This window comes from Lolium perenne, chromosome 3, assembly GCF_019359855.2.
Source record: "Lolium perenne isolate Kyuss_39 chromosome 3, Kyuss_2.0, whole genome shotgun sequence".
Classification (NCBI taxonomy): Eukaryota; Viridiplantae; Streptophyta; class Magnoliopsida; order Poales; family Poaceae; genus Lolium; species Lolium perenne.
Genome location: NC_067246.2, coordinates 331,460,366 through 331,478,615, shown reverse-complemented (window position 1 = coordinate 331,478,615; position 18,250 = coordinate 331,460,366). Strand labels below are relative to the sequence as shown.

At 42.2% G+C, this 18,250-nt stretch overlaps 1 protein-coding gene and 1 long non-coding RNA gene across 2 annotated transcripts; both read left to right on the top strand.

The window, feature by feature from the left end:
- Positions 1-10,649: 10,649 nt before the first annotated feature.
- On the top strand, positions 10,650-13,389 carry LOC127345827 (probable NADPH:quinone oxidoreductase 1). The gene is made up of 3 exons (XM_051372364.2): positions 10,650-10,808; positions 10,877-11,071; positions 12,782-13,389. The coding sequence occupies exons 1-3, from the start codon at positions 10,724-10,726 to the stop codon at positions 13,084-13,086; spliced, it is 585 nt and encodes a 194-aa protein (XP_051228324.1). The 5' UTR covers positions 10,650-10,723; the 3' UTR covers positions 13,087-13,389.
- Positions 13,390-13,710: 321 nt separating this feature from the next.
- Positions 13,711-16,890, top strand: LOC127345828 (uncharacterized). Its single transcript, XR_007879019.2, has 3 exons — positions 13,711-14,272; positions 14,348-14,416; positions 16,433-16,890. It is a non-coding gene; the product is annotated as an uncharacterized lncRNA (long non-coding RNA).
- Positions 16,891-18,250: the final 1,360 nt, after the last annotated feature.

The window sequence follows — 18,250 nt, the reverse complement described above, 5'->3', positions numbered from 1 at the left end:
ACTTGCTTGTATTGCTTAGCATAAGTTGTTGGTGCACATAGGTGAACCCTTGCTTAGAATAAGTTGTTGGTGCACATAGGTGAACCATAGTATATAGGCTTTGGGCTTGACAGAGTAAACGTAAGCCCATCTCGTAAAAGTTTTAAACCTCCTATTCACCCCCCCTCTAGGCGACATCCGTGTCCTTTCAATTGGTATCAGAGCAAGGTCTCTCATTCTTAGGCTTCACCGCCCTGAGAGTAAAGATGTCGGTTAGGGGATTAGCGCACAATAACTTGTTTATATTTGATGGCACAAATTATGATCTATGGAAAATTTATGTGCTTAAAATCTTACGGGGTATGTCCCCGGACATGGAGCGATTTCTTGGCATGGGTTTTTCTTCTCCTAAGGATCCTCAAAATTTATCTCTTGAGGAGGAGAAAAACTCTTGCCTCGATGCTCTTGCTTCTCATGTGTTTTCCATTGTTGTGAGCAATGTAGTTACTTCGTCAATCATGCCTTTTGGGAGCTCTCATGAATTATGGACAAAGCTTCAAGACAAATATGATGTGTCCAATATTATTAAGGATGATTGTATTGCTTCCACTACCGGCCGTGATGAGTTCTCATCTTCATCCACTTCACCAATGTGTGGCAAGACACAAAGTAATGATATGGTCAGTGGTGATGGAAATTGCAATGTCGGTATTGAGCTTACTATTGATGATCCTTCATCTATATCTCATTGCAATGGTTCATCTTTGGACTTAAACACATCTAGCACTATAAATGATTTACATGCTTGTGTTGATAGTCCTTGCATATCATGTGTAAGTTGCTTGAATAAATCTAATGATGATATGCTTGCTTTGTCTTGTGGCCATGATAAAAATGCTTCTATTTCCTCTAGTTTTTGTGTGACTAACTTTGTAGAGGAAACCAAAGATTCTATTGGTCAAGACAAGATCTTGAAAGGAGCCTCAAGTAACTCCTCATCTTTATCTCACGGTTCTCATATGTGCCTTATGGCCAAGGGTTCCACGGTATCTCCTACCATGGAACCTCATACTTCTCGTGGTGATAAGGATGAGGATGTTTATGAAGAAGAGGATTGGGTTGTCTCTCTACGCGATAAGGGTAAGAGTGTTTTCAAGGTTATTTGCAAAGATAAAATTGCTTGCTCTCACTTCTTTGAAATCTTGACTACCGCTATTGAGAGCCAAAAACTTATTTAGATGCATGAGAACACCATTGATAAAAAGGGTGCTCTTGAACGTGAGTACGCCAATCATGTGGCATCTCTAAAGGATGAACTTGAAGAAGAACAAACCACCAAGGAAGCTCTTGAGGAAACCTTTGCTCTAGAATTGTCTAGAGAAAAGGAAAACCATAATAGAGCTCTTGAGGTGGCAAATGAACTAAAGCTAAAAAATGATAAGCTTGTGTTTGTTAATGCTAAACTCCTTGAGGATTTTGAGCAACTCAAAAAGGGCTCAAGGGTTATTGAGAGTGCGCTCACCAAACTCACCGAGTCGCATGAGCAACTTAAAGCTTCTTATCTAAAAAAGCATGACAACTTGCCTTCTCCCATTGCTATTAATAATGATGCTTGTGCTACTAACTCTACTTCTTGTGAAGCATCTATCTTGACGGAGAATGTTGAGCTAAGGGCTCAACTTAAATTGCTAACTAGGAATTATGGGAAATTGGAAGAAAATCATGGAAAGCTTGCTAGCTCCCATGAGGATCTTCTAGCGTCTCATGATAGGCTAAAGTTAGCTCATGAGGCTATCATATCTAAGGCAACACCTTGTGAGCCTCATGTGGGTACTAGCACTACTACTCAAAATGTTATATTGCCATGTGCTAGTCCTAGTAATTCATCCACTCATAGTATTGCTAAATCTTGTGATGAATTATCTTCCTTGCCTTGTTGCTCTAACAATGAAGGTTCTACTTCCTCTAGTACTTGTGTTGTTACTAACCATGTAGAGGAAATCAAAGAGCTCAAGGCCCAAGTCTCTTCTTTGAAGAACGACTTGGTAAAGAGTCATGAAGGGAAATGCAAACTTGACAAGATGTTGAGTGTGCAACAATCCCCCAATGACAAGAGTGGACTTGGATTCAACTCCAACAACAAGAACAAGTCCAAGAACAACAAGATTAAGAAGGGCCAATTACAAGTCAAAGACCCGGCCAAGATTGTTTGCTTCAAGTGCAAAATTGAAGGGCATCATGTTAGGTCTTGTCCCTTGAAGAAGAAGCAAAAAGGGAAGCGGCCTCAAGCTCAAACTCATATTCAACCTCAAGTTGAAGAAATGCCACTTCCCAAGAAGAATCAAGCCAATGCTCCCATTGTGGAGAAATCTAGTGAGAAGAAGGAGAAGAAAAGAACTTGCTACATATGCCGTGAGAAGGGCCACATCTCCTCCTTTTGCACTATTGGTACCTCATCCAACTCTATCACCATTGATGATGTTTATTCTCTTCGTAAGGATGAGGGTGGCAATGTGTTTGCCAAATTTGTTGGTGCTCAAAGTGGTGTCAAGAAAAGAACCATTTGGGTAGCCAAGCCTATTGTGACTAACCTCTTAGGACCCAACTTAGTTGGGGAGCAACAATCCAAAACTTGATCAATAGGTGCTTGTTGGAGGGCATTGGAGACTTGGCTACATCATGAAGAATTAAGGGATCTTCATCATTTATATTATATCAAGCCAAGTCTTTTGATTATCTTGCTACTATCATATATCCAATGTTCCTCCTTGCGGTAACATGTTCTCAACTCATTTATATCGAAAGTTACTCGCCCCTTTGCATGTGTTAGTTTTGTTCCTAACATATGTCTGTATATGTTGTGCTTCCTAATTGTTTTGCTTAAGAAATCAAGTCTATGCATGTTGGGTTGCACACCGTGTATTTGTGTTTGTGTTGGAGCCTCTTTGCATCTTGTTGTATCTTATATGGCTCTTATGAGCGATTAATGGACTATCCCATTTTGGGGGAGTGATATTCCTTTGGGAATTTCATGATCCTAACAATGTGTGTACATGAGGAATATCACTTAGAATTGATATTGCAAGATTATCTAGTCTCTATGTGGTATGTCATATTCATGAGAAATTCAAATTCTAATGTCCATTAATATCTCTAGTTGGATCTTATTTGCCTCTTGTGAAAATAAATTCCTTATCACATTATGGGGGAGTAATAAGCTTTGTGCATATTACAAGCCTAGAAAATGTGAACATTTGAGGTTGTGTCACATAGAATTGATATTGTAAATTATCTCTCTCCTATGTGGCATGTTTGCTCAAATAAACTCCAATTTGCTTAAATAGCTACATTGCTAATATCTTTGTGGATCTTATTTGTGAAAGTTTTTCTTGGCATGGTTTTTTTCACAACGTGTCCCTCAATACATTTTTGGAAAACCATGTGCTTCAAGTCATACTATTAATTGTTTTGCATGTTGGTATGAATACTATTAATTGCTTTGCATGTTGGTATGAATACTATTAATTGCCTTGCATGTTGGTATGACTAAATGAAGCTATCAAGAAACTATCTTTGCATGATGGTTAACTCTTATCTTTTACCATATGCTTTATTCGTTGTAAATATGATCTTATGAATACTTACAAACTACCACCGGGAAATATTTCCTAATACCTCTTGTCCTAGGAGAATTGGTAATCTTTATGAGGTAGATTTTTATTGATCATATTTACATTGGCTCTTGTGTTTAAATTGTCTTATTTATTGCCATGAATTTGTTGAGCTTTGTCTCCCATGTGTCTTCCTTGCATCTTATGGATCTAATTTGTCTATTCAAACTTTCTTAGCATTTTAGTAGATATAGGTAGCGTGTTGATCCTAGTTTTGTGCATTTTGTATTCATATGAAAAATCCTAGATAATGCACTAATCTTGGGGGAGCTCTTATATATTTGTTAGAATGCTTAACATCTCTTGATCATTATCAAAGATTTTGGTTTTGGGAGACATAAATTTTCTTTTTGGTACTTTGTGCCATCATAAAAAGTGTCGAGGGTTTGGTTTATTTGTTGGAACCTTTCTCTCTTGGGAGTTGGTTATCTCATTCATTTGTGCTTAGGCTTAATTAGCTTCTTATAATGAGATAAGTCTTTGGAGTCTATCTTGTGTTGATTTGATTCTTTGATATAATTTGGGCAACCATTGTCTCTTGATTTATTTGGTGTTTTGTCCAAATTGTATCTTCCTTTGGTTCTTGAAAGTATTGTGCATGCATATTTAATATATGTATATCTTATGGCATGTGTTACTTTCTTTGATCCAATATATAGGGTAAACTCCATCAAATCCTAATTTGATTAAGATGTGCATGAAATTCAATTTCATATCTATATGCACATAGTATTGTGGAGTTTGTCCTATATGTTGTAGTGTGTCTAACTAATTCGGACCCAATTAGTTTGGGGACCATTTTGTACTTAACTTTGTGTTAGGTACAATGGATATGCATTGGATGCTTGTCTCACTCTTGGAAAGAAGTGGTGACTCAATGGTAACTTGAGGCAAGCTAGGATGGTCAACGAACACATATCTACTACATCCACACCAATGCTATCTTGGTAACAAGTATCTTCTCATGCATACTTTTCTTGTATCCAACCTTATGGTTGCATCTTGGCATGAATCTCTTGATTTGCAAATGTTGTGCTTCTTGCAAAAGTCTTAATGAAACCTCTTTATTGTGAATGTGAGTAATTTGAGATGAGTGCATTTGTTGGGAAGTATTTTAAAAAATGCTCATGATTCATCCATCCCAACTATGCCTATCTAGCAATTTTATTGCATATCAATTCCTCAAGGCTCTCACATGTGCAATATAGATGAAAGTGCAAATTTAGCTACTTCTTTTGGTATCCTTGTTTGTGATACTTGTTGCCTTTCTCAAATGCATCCCAACTATCTTCTATCCCTTGTTGATATTTGTGATGTATTTTAGTTGTTTGTGGTTGAAGTTCATGAATGTACAATAAGATAAAATTGAGCCTTTGGCCATGCTATTAAGCAAAAATTATTATTGGTATATTGCATGACTTCGTCTTGGATATCATACTATTTTTCTTGCGTATCTATTTTGTGTGTGCATGTTTCTTTGTGGATAAATATCTTTGTGATATTGCCCACTTAGAGAAACTTATACACATAAGAGATGATACATCTCCTTTTGATATCTTATTTATTTATTGCATGTTGATTGGTCATGCTAAGCAATATAATTCATTGAAGACTATGATGATGCTTTTTCCTCATCCTTGTAATAGTCTTATAATATGCTTTATCATGCATTTCACATATCCTCTTGGTTGAGCCTTTTTATTATGGTGCCTCTTACTTGTTGCTCAACTATTTGTTTGTTGCAAGTGTTTAGCTTACTTTTCTATCTATGATCTATTACAAATGTTTGTGTTTTAAATGAGGGAGTGAGGATTCCATGTTATGCATATTGTATTCAAATGCAACATTTTATTTTATGAATGTACCTTGGGGAGCTTCCTCATTTGATTTAGAACACTATCTTGTGGTGATCATTAGAGTTTGATTCACTTGGTATCTTTTGTTTTTGAATGATATTATGGGAGTGATGATTCCATGTTTGTGCACTTTATACTCCAATGCAAATTGTCTAGTTTTGTGCACAAACCTTGGGGAGCTTCCTCATATTATTTAGAGCAATCTTCTTGATCTTATCATAATATCTATCTTTCTTTTGGTATCTTCCTTGTGGTTCATTCGGTTGCTTGCTTCATTTGTTGAAGCTTCTTGACTTTGTTATCTTTTTGCAATCTTTGATCCTATCTATAGTGTGATTCCTTCCGAATATTCGTCATTGGATATGTGCATTTGATTCCACTCAAATTATGAGAAATGCACACGCTATGGAGGAACTCTCACTATATTGGCCTTCTAAATTTTTCACCCATTTCGGCAATTGGTGCCAATGGGGGAGAAGTTTGGAGGGTTTAAGGGAATTTGGTTATGTCTTTGCTTTGTGCTTAAGCATGTGCCTTTATTGCATTGCATCTTGTTGCTTTGCATAGTTGAATATTTAGAGGAAACTCCACTAGGCTTTGAATGCCAATATATGCAATGAAAGTCAAGATCATTCACACATGCATATATTATGGGGGAGTTTGCTCTATATATTCAACTTATTTGTTACTTAAATTCCTTATATAAACCCTCTCAAAGAGATTGTCATCAATTACCAAAATGGGGGAGATTGAAAGTACATGGAGCCCCCATGTGTGGTTTTGGTAATTAATGACAATCCCTATGGACTAATGTTTGCATTGAGTTATATTTGTAGGAGTTGTCCATAGGCAATTCTTGAACCATTTGTTGGCTTCAAGGTTGCAATAAGAAGAATTTGATGAAGGATATCAAGTGTCAAGTATTTCTTGAAGATGAAGATGAAGTGAGCCCTCAAGTTACTTCAAGACATCAACATGATGAAGAATGAAGAATGAAGTGCAAGTTCAAGATGAGCCAACTCGAAGAGTTCATAAGCTTGAAGCTTGCCATGGAGAAATGAAGTGCAAGTTCAAGATGAGCCATCTCGAAGAGATCCTTTGCTTGAGTCTTGCCATCCATATGGTGATCATGGATATGTGAAGATGCGCCGAAGAAGAAGCTCTCCCATGGTGGATTATGGGGGAGCAATCCACATGGTGGTCATGGTTATGTGAAGATGCGCCGAAGAAGAAGCTCTCCCATGGTGGATTATGGGGGAGCAATCCACAAGACTTCGTCAAGCAAGCACAAGCAAGAAAGGCGTTCCATCTTGTTGAGGTCAAGATCGTCGTCATCAAGCTCAAGTGGATTGCGCAAGTATAAGGTTTGCTCTTGATAGGGTTTCTTTCTCACCGGTCTCATAGTGTAGTTGGAGACCGGTTTATAGTTTAGTTGCTGTACTATCAAGAGGGCTCTCGAGTGAGTAACTCGATCGTATCGTTCGGAGAGAGCTCAAACCTTTGCATCCTTGCATCATCTTTCTTGGTTGCTATTTGGACCTTATCCATGTGATGTTTTAGAGCTTGTGCTTATTCTCATGACAAGCTCTAGTTCATCGAAAACGGATTTCGCATAGATCACTTGTTGCGTTTTCGAGTTTGGTTCATCATCTTTCTTGGTTTTATTTGGATCTTATCCATGTGATGTTTTAGAGCTTGTGCTTATTCTCATGACAAGCTCTAGTACATCAAGAATGGTTTTTGCATGAGCAACTTGTTGCATTTTCGAGGTTGGAGGGTTTACCGGTATGTCTTTCTTAGATAGGTAAAACCTTTCATCATTTGTTTCTATACTCCTTTGCTGGACTATGATGGTTCCCTGCATGATCTTGTAGAGCTTATTACTAGATTCGAAACGAGTCCAAGATCATCAAAATCGGAGTCCGGATACTCAAGTTATGCTTTTTCTAAGTTTGCCCAAAGAGAGGAGTTTGGGCTGGCCGGTAGTACCGCCCGAGCACGGCCGGTAGTACCGCCCGAGGTACCGGAAGTGGCCTGTGTGCCACAGATGATTGCCAGGGTAGTTTGGAGCCCGACGGTACCTCAGCCGGTACCACGGCCGGAGGCTCCGGCCTCCCCCTCCCAGACCACAGCAGCCTCCAACGGGCAGATTTTTTGGGGGTCTCCTTTTAATCCCCCCTTCTCTCTCACCTTGAGGTTGCTTCTTTCTCCTCTCTCTCAAGCCTCTCTCCTCCATTGTTGTTGACCTTTTGAAGCTTGAGATCTTTCTCCCCTTCCCATGATTCTTGCATCTATTTGAGAGAAAGATTGAGGAGATCTAGATCCACTCTTTGACCAAACAAAATCATCTCTTTGTGAGTGAATCTTTGGGATCTAGATCTTGGAGAATTTTGTGTTCTCCTCTTTGTTCTTCCTCTCTTATTCCCCCAATAGCTTTTGTAGCTTTGTTGGAATTTGAGAGAGAAGGACTTGAGCATCTTTGTGGTGTTCTTGCCATTGCATTTGGTGCATCGGTTTGAGTTCTCCACGGTGATTCGTGGTGGTGAAAACAAGAAGGTTGTTACTCTTGGGTTCTTGGAACCCTAGACGGATTCTAGGCTTTTGTGGCGATTTATTGGGAGCCTCCAATTAAGTTGTGGATGTGTGCCCCAATCTTTGTGTAAGGCCCGGTTTCCGTCTCGAAAGAAATCCCTTAGTGGAACCGTGACCTAGGCCTTTGTGGCGAGGGTCACCGGAGATTTAGGTGAGGCGCCTTCGTGGCGTTCGGTGTGTGGTGTGAGTACCGCATCTTGGGGTGAGGCCTTTGTGGCGTTGGTGTGCATCGAGCAACCACACCTCAAGGTGAGCCTCTTGTGGCGTTCGGGAGCACTAAGCCACCGCACCTCTCCAACGGAGATTAGCACTCGCAAGAGTGTGAACTTCGGGATAAATCTTCGTCTCCCGCGTGCCTCGGTTATCTCTATACCCGAGCTCTTTACTTATGCACTTTACCTTGTGATAGCCATCGTGCTTGAAGCTATATATATCTTGCTATCACATACTTGCTTGTATTGCTTAGCATAAGTTGTTGGTGCACATAGGTGAACCCTTGCTTAGAATAAGTTGTTGGTGCACATAGGTGAACCATTGTATATAGGCTTTGGGCTTGACAAAGTAAACGTAAGCCCATCTCGTAAAAGTTTTAAACCGCCTATTCACCCCCCCTCTAGGCGACATCCGTGTCCTTTCACTCCCTCTTCGACGCCGTCCCCTCAACGGACATCGCCGCCGTCCCCTCAACGGACGTCGCCGCCTCCTCCGCCGGTGCATCGGAGGCTGCTGCCGCCGGTGGCGCTCAGATCCCGCCGGGATGGAACCCCTACGAGGAGGTGTCGTACGTCCCGCCCCCGAACCCCTATGACACCTCCATGGAGGATGCATGGAACGAGGTAACTACGGTTTGCTTCCTTTTTTTGTTCCCTATTCCTTTTTGAACCCTATTTTTGCTGGTGTAGATGGATCTGTGGATGGATGAGTATTGGGCTAATATTTGCGCCGATTTTATTCCATTTTGCTTTGATCCCTCCTTGATTTCGTTTAAGATTTGGGGTTCGGCCGTTCGGTTAATTTATGCAAGTAATAATGAGATCTCAATCAGTTAATTTATGCAAGTAATCATAGGATCTCAATCAGTTATTTTATGCACGAATCAAAAGATATCAACCGTTTAATTTTGCAAATAATCTGGAATGTGTTCAAGTTCAGATCTGGAATCTGTTTCTTTGCCTATGATGAATCGGTGGGCACAGATTATTACAGGGAGGGTTCAGCGAACCATTTCTGTGTACAAATCTGTTGTGCATGAGCTTTGGTTCGCTGACTACATCCCTGTAGACATATAATCGTGTCCACTCTAATTGAGGCTGCCTCTATTTTTTCTAACTTTGTTATCATGCACGTTAGTCATCGTTGCAACTCATTCACTAATAGTTCCCGTTTGATATGGATCAGCTGTCTGGCAGCGACGTCGACAGCGACGACGAGCACCATGACATCAAGACTCGCCAGGTGCTGCGGAGGCTGCAGGTCGGCCAGTACGTCTCCTACTTCGCCAAGGGTGTCTACAGGTGCCCCTTCTGCACTAGGAGGCTCGGCGGCACTGACTTCAACTGCCTCCTCACGCATGCCGAGAACATCGGATACACCAACCCCAAGGTCGGCGCGTCGGTGAACCCTCACTCCTTCCGCGCCAAGCACATGGCGCTCGGCATGCACCTCCGCAGCATCCAGCGGGTGGAGATCTCCGTCGGGCGCATACCTCTGCTCAAGCCCAAGGCTCCCAAGGGGAGCAACAAGTGGAGGCAGAGGTAGATAGGGTAGGCGGAGTCATGGACGTGTGCTGCTGCTGCCTCCTCCATTTTGTTGTTGTGATCCCTTTGTTGTTAGCTAGGGATCCCTCGTTGTTATGTTGTTAGTATGATGGTGCTGTGAAGAACCTCGAACCCTATTATGTTTGGCTGCTGAATGCAGCTTATTATCTAGGGAGGGATCCCTATTATCTATCCCTATTCTACTATATGACCTTGTAAAATTATCGTACATTCCCTGTAAATTTGCTTCTAGATTTAACATACATATGGACCAGACGGAGTACTAGATTGAGCTCCCTACTAGATTTGTTACCATATTGGACAAACAACGAGGGCCAAAAGGCACAAATAATAATTGAAAAAAAACAGAAATGCAAGCTTCTCTAGATTTGATACTAATTAGGTGAAAAAAGGCAGAGAGGAGGCAGAAAAGGTACTCTTAAAAGGGAAAATGCCAATTTGGGCCGAGAGAGACAAAACCCAGCTCCTGCTCACGTGCAACCAAACGCTATCTCGTCCTGTCCCACGCGGTCCCTTTCTACCAGCCCCACGCGACGCGGGCCCACACGACGCGGCCCCACACGTCAGCACGGAACGGTCAACTAAACGGGAATCATGCCGTCTGAGCTGCTTCTGCGCGTTTCAAACAAGAACTTAGGGAAAACTGAGAAAAAACTAAGCAGCTGGAAAAAACTGAGCACAGCTAAAAAATCAAGGACACGAAAATAGAAATCCCGTAAATATTCGGGTCGCAGCCAGGCTTTCACAATCAGAGGCAGACTGGTGAGGAAAGCATAGCAGACCAAACACCCGGAAGCTCACGACGCAGAAGGCACCCACCCCTCCTCTGTCCTAAAGCCAAAGCAGCATGGAGGCGGAACCCATCATCCGCGTCGTCGCCGTCTGCGGCTCTCTCCGGAAGGCCTCCTACAACAGCGGCCTCCTCCGCGCCGGTACGCACGCTCCCCCTTCCAGCCTCTCTCCCTTCTCCTCCTTGCTGACCTCGTTTCCTCTGATGCAGCCGCAGAGGTGTGCGAGGAGTCCATCCCGGGGATGCGCGTGGACCACGTCGACATCTCCGACCTGCCGCTGCTCAACACCGACCTCGAGACCGCCGACGGGGGATTCCCGCCCGCCGTCGAGGCCTTCCGCGACCACGTCCGCGCCGCCGACTGCTTCCTCTTCGGCTCGCCCGAGTTCAACTACTCCATCGCAAGTACGCGCGCGCGTTCCCCTCCTCAATTTTAATCTCATCCCCATGCCAAGTCTTTGCCAGCTGCAGCCCTAGTACTCTATATGTCAGATATGTTTCCCCTGACGGACATGTATTGCCCCGTACACATGTTTTGTCTCAATTCCACGAATGACGCTTTCCTGGATCTGTCGGTAAACGGCTGTGGGTGTGGTCTAGTGCAGTTTTCACAAGTTGGATTTGCATTTGATTGTCATGATGCAAAATTGGGTGGCCTCCCATTCGATTCCCATGATGGACAGTTAGTGGAACTGATTCCCAGCACACAATGCTCAGTTAGTGTACTGCTGTCGAACATATACATATATTGGAAACATGACCAAATAGCACATTGTAGCTAAACTGCTAAACAAGTGACCACCGAATATGAAATCCTTGCTACAGTTGAAAATGATGGAACACTTTGTTTCGACAGTAAGCGTGTTATCATCAAGTAGTGGAACCTCCTTTATTCCCTTCTTGCAAATTTTATGAAGATTAAAAAAAACCCAACATTCTACCCTGTATTCCTTTCCTTCCAGCTCACTTTAATATAGTTTATGGACTACTACTGGTAGTGCTAAGAAATGCCCTTTCTACTGAACCGTATATCCTGCTGCTGTTCTCTCAGCTTCGTCCAGGAGAAATCTAAAACATTTTTCTTGCCGTTACTCTGCTAAGTTCAGTTCACATGATTTCCCATCCAGTAAATATTAGTTCCCGATCTTGCTCTTTCGGTAGTTATTGTTGAAGTGTATATGCGAGCTGTCTAGTCCTTTATGTTGGTTTGGACTTTTGGATGCATTGGCTAGTGCATGAACCTTAACATGATATTACAGCAAAAGGTCTTGAGTTTGAATCCTGGCTTTCGCAATTTATTGAATTTATTTTTCTTGCCCACTCTGGGTCCACCCAGTTCGGAATTTTGGTTGCATTGGTTAGAGCATTATGCTTAGATAAGCTAATCTCTAGTAGTCTTACTATGACGAAAACTATGGTGTTTCAGTTATATTATTTGTTCAAAGGGTCTAAGATATTACTAACCATCTACCCTTCTTGGCGCCTTTAGTATTGTATCTCAGCATTGCTAGATGTGTCTTTGTTCCTCTGAAATACCTGCATTAACTTTTAATATTTGTTTGGTCTTAATATTAGTGGATAGTGGTTGCCCCTCTTTCCTATTGATCATTGCGATGATTCTCGTCACTTTAACTCTGTTCTGTATTTTTTGTGTGGTATGCTTCTTGCATTTGATTAAATGAAACATTTCTGAATGTCCAATTTGGGCAGTCCAGTTGAGCAATACCTTCGCTTGTACATGTACCTAGTCCATATAATTGGAATTCAAAATTATGACAAGCACTAAATGTATTATGTGCTGGTCCGTACATACACTAGGCTCGGTAGAATAACATGCCATATTTTCACGGGGAATAAAATGATTGAGTTTCCTAACACCCTACTATTAATTAATGGATATGTTGATATCTAGAAAACAGAAAAGACAGATTATCCTGAAAAATCCAGTTGTTTACAAGCTGGACACTATCTTGTAGTTGCAGAAAATGGCCTACAGTTGAAGCAGAACTAGAATTTCCATGCCTCCAATGGAATTGGACGGCCTGTTTAAGTGTTAGTTTGTCTTGCCGATGCTCGTTTATGTGTTTGCTGACATGCTATGCTTTTGAACTGTAGCCCCACTGAAGAATGCACTAGATTGGGCTTCCAGAGGAAAGAATTGCTGGGCAGACAAACCTGCCGCGATTGTCAGTGCTGGAGGTGGCTTTGGAGGAGGCAGATCGCAGTACCATCTCCGTCAAATTGGGGTGTTCTTAGATCTTCATTTCATCAACAAGCCAGAGCTATTTGTCCAAGCATTTCAGCAGCCACCTAAGTTTGACGGCGATGGGAACCTTATTGACGCTGAGATCAGAGAGCGAATCAAGCAAGTGCTCTTATCCCTCCAGGCCTTCACACTCAGGTTCCAGAAGAAGGATTGATGCAACACAGGACCGTATTAATCTGCATTTCTTCTTGGGTGTATTGCACTGTGGGTATTGTATAATATGCCTTGTTTCATGTCATTTCTGCTACACATTCGGATAATGTGACTTAAACTGTAATAAATCGCTTGCTTCCTTGTCTATAGAAGGTTTAGTGATTTGACAACATCTCTATAGGAAACAAGGCCCCTTCCCCAATACTGATACATCGACAGTTCCCTTCTGTAAAGCATTTTGGGGGTTTATCAAACACCTTCTCCAATTGAGTTCGATAGTATATAAATTTGAGATTCTGTGTAATTGTCTGTCTGAGTTATTGGGTTATATGTATTTGATGTGCTTATTTTGTCCTATTGTTCTCATCGAGATAAATTATCCCCTTTTTGGTCTCGTTATCCATCTATTGTTTCTGTTGACACATCATGTGCTAGTGGTGGCCTACGTTGCACGGATACGGCTCTAAACTGACGTATCAGGGGTCGGATACGATCGGATACGGAGATACGTGGATACGGCACCGGATACGTATCCCAGCCGTATCAGCCGATTTTTCGTTAAAAAAAATAATAAAATAAATCGGATACGTGCACGATACACTGGGATACGTTACGGATACGAAAATACCCTAATCTTCGACGAGTCAACGTATAAAGCGACCAGCACGGCAGCCCCTTCTCTCGTCCTTTCACCTCCTGATCGTCTCCAGACCTAGGGTCTTGCCGCCGCTACACCAACTGATCGCCGGTGGCCTGCGCTGCCTCACCGGAGAAGGGATCCAGCCGTGGAGCAGCCCCCTCCGCCGCCTGCCGCTGGACTGTGCGTGTGCCGGACTGCAGGTAAGGTAAAGTTTCCGGATCAGAGAAGGGCTCAACACAGATCGATGGCCGCTGCGCCGCCGGACCAATCGCCGGCAAGCAGATCCCTCCGCCACTGCATCGCAATCGCAGGACAGCAGGTTAGTTTCTCCTCTTCCCATCTCAATCTCTCGCTTCGTCATGGTCCTGCACTCCTGCTGGCTGCAACGTATATTGGATTATTGGTTCTGGAGGAAGCCCTTGCAGTCTGCAATCTACTAATCTAGTTCAGTAAAGATTAAACATGTCTGGGATATGGAGAAATAGAGGACAAGATGAACGGAGTGAAAATAGAAACATTTGCAAACTAGCAATGTAATTGTAAGCAAGTAAGCATGATGTTCTTTCCAGTTAGATTTTCATCATTTTTACTATTACCAATTTACTAAATTGTTATTTGACAGCTAGGTGGAAAAAAGAGGGCTGCACCGTTGCAATTGACAAGCTTTTTTTGGCAAAACAACTATATCACGGTACTCCTATACTCCTATATATAGTAATAACACTCATTCTTGAGCAAAAACCAGTAATTTTGTAATGTTTATTATATATATAGAAACGTATCCCCGTATCTGTGTTTTTGGAAAATTTCCGTATCGCCGTATCGCGGTATCCGTATCCGTATCCGTATCGCCGTATCCGGGCAACATAGGTGGTGGCATGACGAAGCGTACACTATCAACAATTGATCAGCTTAACGAACTACATTAGATTGAATAACCTGAAACAAATCGAAATGATAAATACATGGTAAACCATGCAGACGATCAAGGGATGGTAACATAGCACGGCTGGGAAGTTCAGATAGCATCTCTGAATTTTCTCGGACATGGCAAATAATAGCAGATATATCAGATTTTTCTTGGAGAAGACACATAAAAGAAGAACAACATTCGACCTTGATGTAAGGTTTGAGCCTGATTAGCTCACTGATAAACTTTATTATCTTCCGTTTGTATAAAATACCACTCCCTGAACAAAATTGTTGCTTATGCGTAGATGAGAATGAGATGGTCAACATGTAAGGTTGCTCGCAGCTTGTGATACAATACTTAGATCTGAACTCTGACCCCAATTTCTGAAAGAGGGCTTCTTCTTCTTCCAAATTATCATATTCATTACATCTCCATGGAATCTACTTGTTGCAACATTTCAATATAAGCTGGATTGTATGTCTGAAATTCATCTTCAAATTCCCAGTTCACAATTCCAGTGTGTAAATGCCTTTACATGAAGATTCCCTATTCCTCATTCCCAATTTGCAAATCCATCAGGAAGTTCCTTAGCAACAGGACATGCCTTCAATCGGAGATTTCCCTTTTCCTTCTTAAACCCGGATTCAAAATTGTTTTAAGTTAAGTAGCCATTTTTATCTTCTCAAGTAGAATCCTTTATCAGATAAACATATGAGGGTTCGCAAAGCACACGCAACTCTTGTTCTGCACTAGCAGTTGCACTCGACCTCAATTTGTGCTTTAGGCATTGAACTGAACAGCCTAAGCATAACAGGAAAAAACTGTAAGCCGAATCAGATGACAGCAAAACTGAACAGCCTTCATTGCCGCTTCATTCGTCCACAATGTATCCAAAGAGGATCATCCTAAGCTTTCCAAAACAATCACGACGTAGGAGAAACCTGAAGAGCGAAGATGGTGACATAGAATAAAAATCTTGTAAAGAGACGGTGTGCAAGCTGCATACAGGTTTAACATCTTCATGTAGAAGCACACTAGTTTATTCCATAAGTGCCAAAGCTTCAAGCAAACCTGACATCTTTCGTGTAAACGCAAGCAGTAGCTTATATCCCAATTTTTCTATTTGCTCATCTTTTCCAACAAGATTACCGTAGTTGATAAGGTTATCAGCTTCTATGTCATAAACAAGATCAAACCAAGTAAAATGAAGTCTGCTCCCACTGCAATAGTACGGGCTTTAAGAGGTTGACTGTCAATTCCTCCCATAGTTCTCAGGAACAATGCTTGACCAGAGGAACTTCTACAAGAATACAAGATGGATAGGCTTCCCTAAATTCCTCCCATAGTTCCATACACTCAGAAGCTCCCATTAAGGCACCACTAACAGACAGGCTATCACCCAATAACTTAGAGGATGCCCCCTCAACGGTCGGGCATAGGCCTATAAAATTGTACTCTTCTGTCGAGTTCCCTCTAACAGTGCTCTTGTCTCATTCTCATGAAGTGATTCCTCGCTGTCAACATTATACAGCCCGTCAGAAATTTTAACAAACGACCAAGATCCTTATACCTCAAGCTTTTCGCCTCGTCAACTTCTTAGGGCAACCGCACCAGTCTCCACTTTCCAGAGTGCATGTATAAATGTCTCACAAGTATACTGATACATAAATGTCTCACAGATATAAATGTCTCACAAGTATAATGTAATGTGTATGTATGTGTGAGTAAGGTTTAGAGTACTCTTGCTCAACTTCTCGTTTGCCATCTTCATTGACAGCGACGTGGTGATGATAGGTGACAAGCGAGAGGTGATAATCCATGGTGGTGGCGGCATGGTGATGTTCGTCTTCGTGGTTGGCGCGTGGTGATGCTTATGACCGGCGTGACTGGCGGTGTTATGGTGGTATTCAGCTTCGTGCTCGGCGACATGGTGATGCCTGTGACGGGCATGAACGGCGGTGTCATGGCGGTGTTCGTCTTCATGCTCGGTGACGTGGTGATGCCTATGATCAGCGTGACCGGCGGTGTCATGGTGGTGTTCAGCGACGTCTTCGGTGATATTGTAATGCTTCTGACGGGCGTGAACTGCGGTGACATGATGGTGTTCGTCGACGTGGTGATGTCTGTGACGTGCGTGGCCAGCGGTGTCATGGTGGTGATGGTTATGGTATGTGATAGGAAGTAATCCATGGCGGTAACCACGTAGGTGTAGGCCGTGGCGGTGTCATGGTGGCGACGTTTTTGTTGTGCTACACCGAAAGCTTCGACCTACCATATTTAGCACAGTCTTGCGCACGCCGCCTTGGCCATCGTCAGCAAGAGTGGCATGGTGATCTTTCTGCGCATCGGCGTGGTGCCAGGCTTCGTGACAACGGCGTCAAGCTTTGTAATAGGTGAGGAGGTGAGAGGTAAGGTTACCATGTAGATAAATGGTGAGGCTAAAGCTGGACTCTATGAAACCAAACAGACCGAGCCCTTCGTTTCTGTTGGACCAAACAATTCTGCATAGGTTGCCAATCGAGTGGCGTTTTCACCCATTGCCCATTCTCAACACGCATGGGCTCTCATCTCGCTGGTGCACTAAGCCAAGAAACCGGCCCAGCCTACCAAAAAGGCCTATATTGCTGCTTGCCTGCACAGGATGTTGGAGTACCAAATGCCTCACATAAAAGACTGTTTCATCGATTTTGTCGCTTATGCGCTATAATCACTGTTATGTTGTTTAATATCTGACATGTTGCTGTTACTGTCACTACTACGGTCAGATTTTTCTGGGCTGCTCCCATCTGATTTACCCTTGATGCTCCCGTCAATTTCACCATGGCTGCAGTTGTGTTGTTTCCACTAGTGGTCCTAGCTGCTATTGCTTCTCCCGTTAGATTCTAGATTAGGAACCAACCTTTTTAGCATGTACTACTAGATATACATCAACGTCAATTACTGAATATCAGAAGTGTTTAGTTCTTCACTCCTGTATTTCAGGAGATGCCGAAGCAAGGAGAAAATTGGTAATTTCACGAAAAATTCACTAGCCTTGGATCCGCTGTCCAAAGTTTTTTTATAAAAAGAATATATTAATATGACGAAAATACCAATTACATCCAAACTCTACAACAACGCAATACCCTAATAGTATCACATATGGACACATCAAAAATGCTAAAAAGAGAAAAAGTCCCGCTACAGAATTGCAGTCCTCGCAGCAGCACATCCACCAACAAAACAACACATAAAGTGCAAGTTCTCTAAAAGAGATGCATCGAAGAAGGAAAAGTGCATAAGCAACATCATCGTCCAATCATAGATTTTGGGATTCATCGTGAAGATAGTCCACACTCTCAAAACAATACCTTCAACAAGGTCATTGCTAGTCACAACCAATTAAGGCTAGGCCTTGGATTTTCATCCTGAAAAACAAGACTTTGAATTTCACGTTTGTCACGCCCATTCATTTATCCCTGCTACGAATCTCAAAACTCCAAGTAAGTTCCTCATCGATGCAAAGGCTGAAATTACCGTTACTAGTCCCCCAATCTTGACTTCCATGACATTCTCCACCTCCAACTTCATCATAGAACCAAACATGTCCCATGAAAGCAACATATAGCAGAG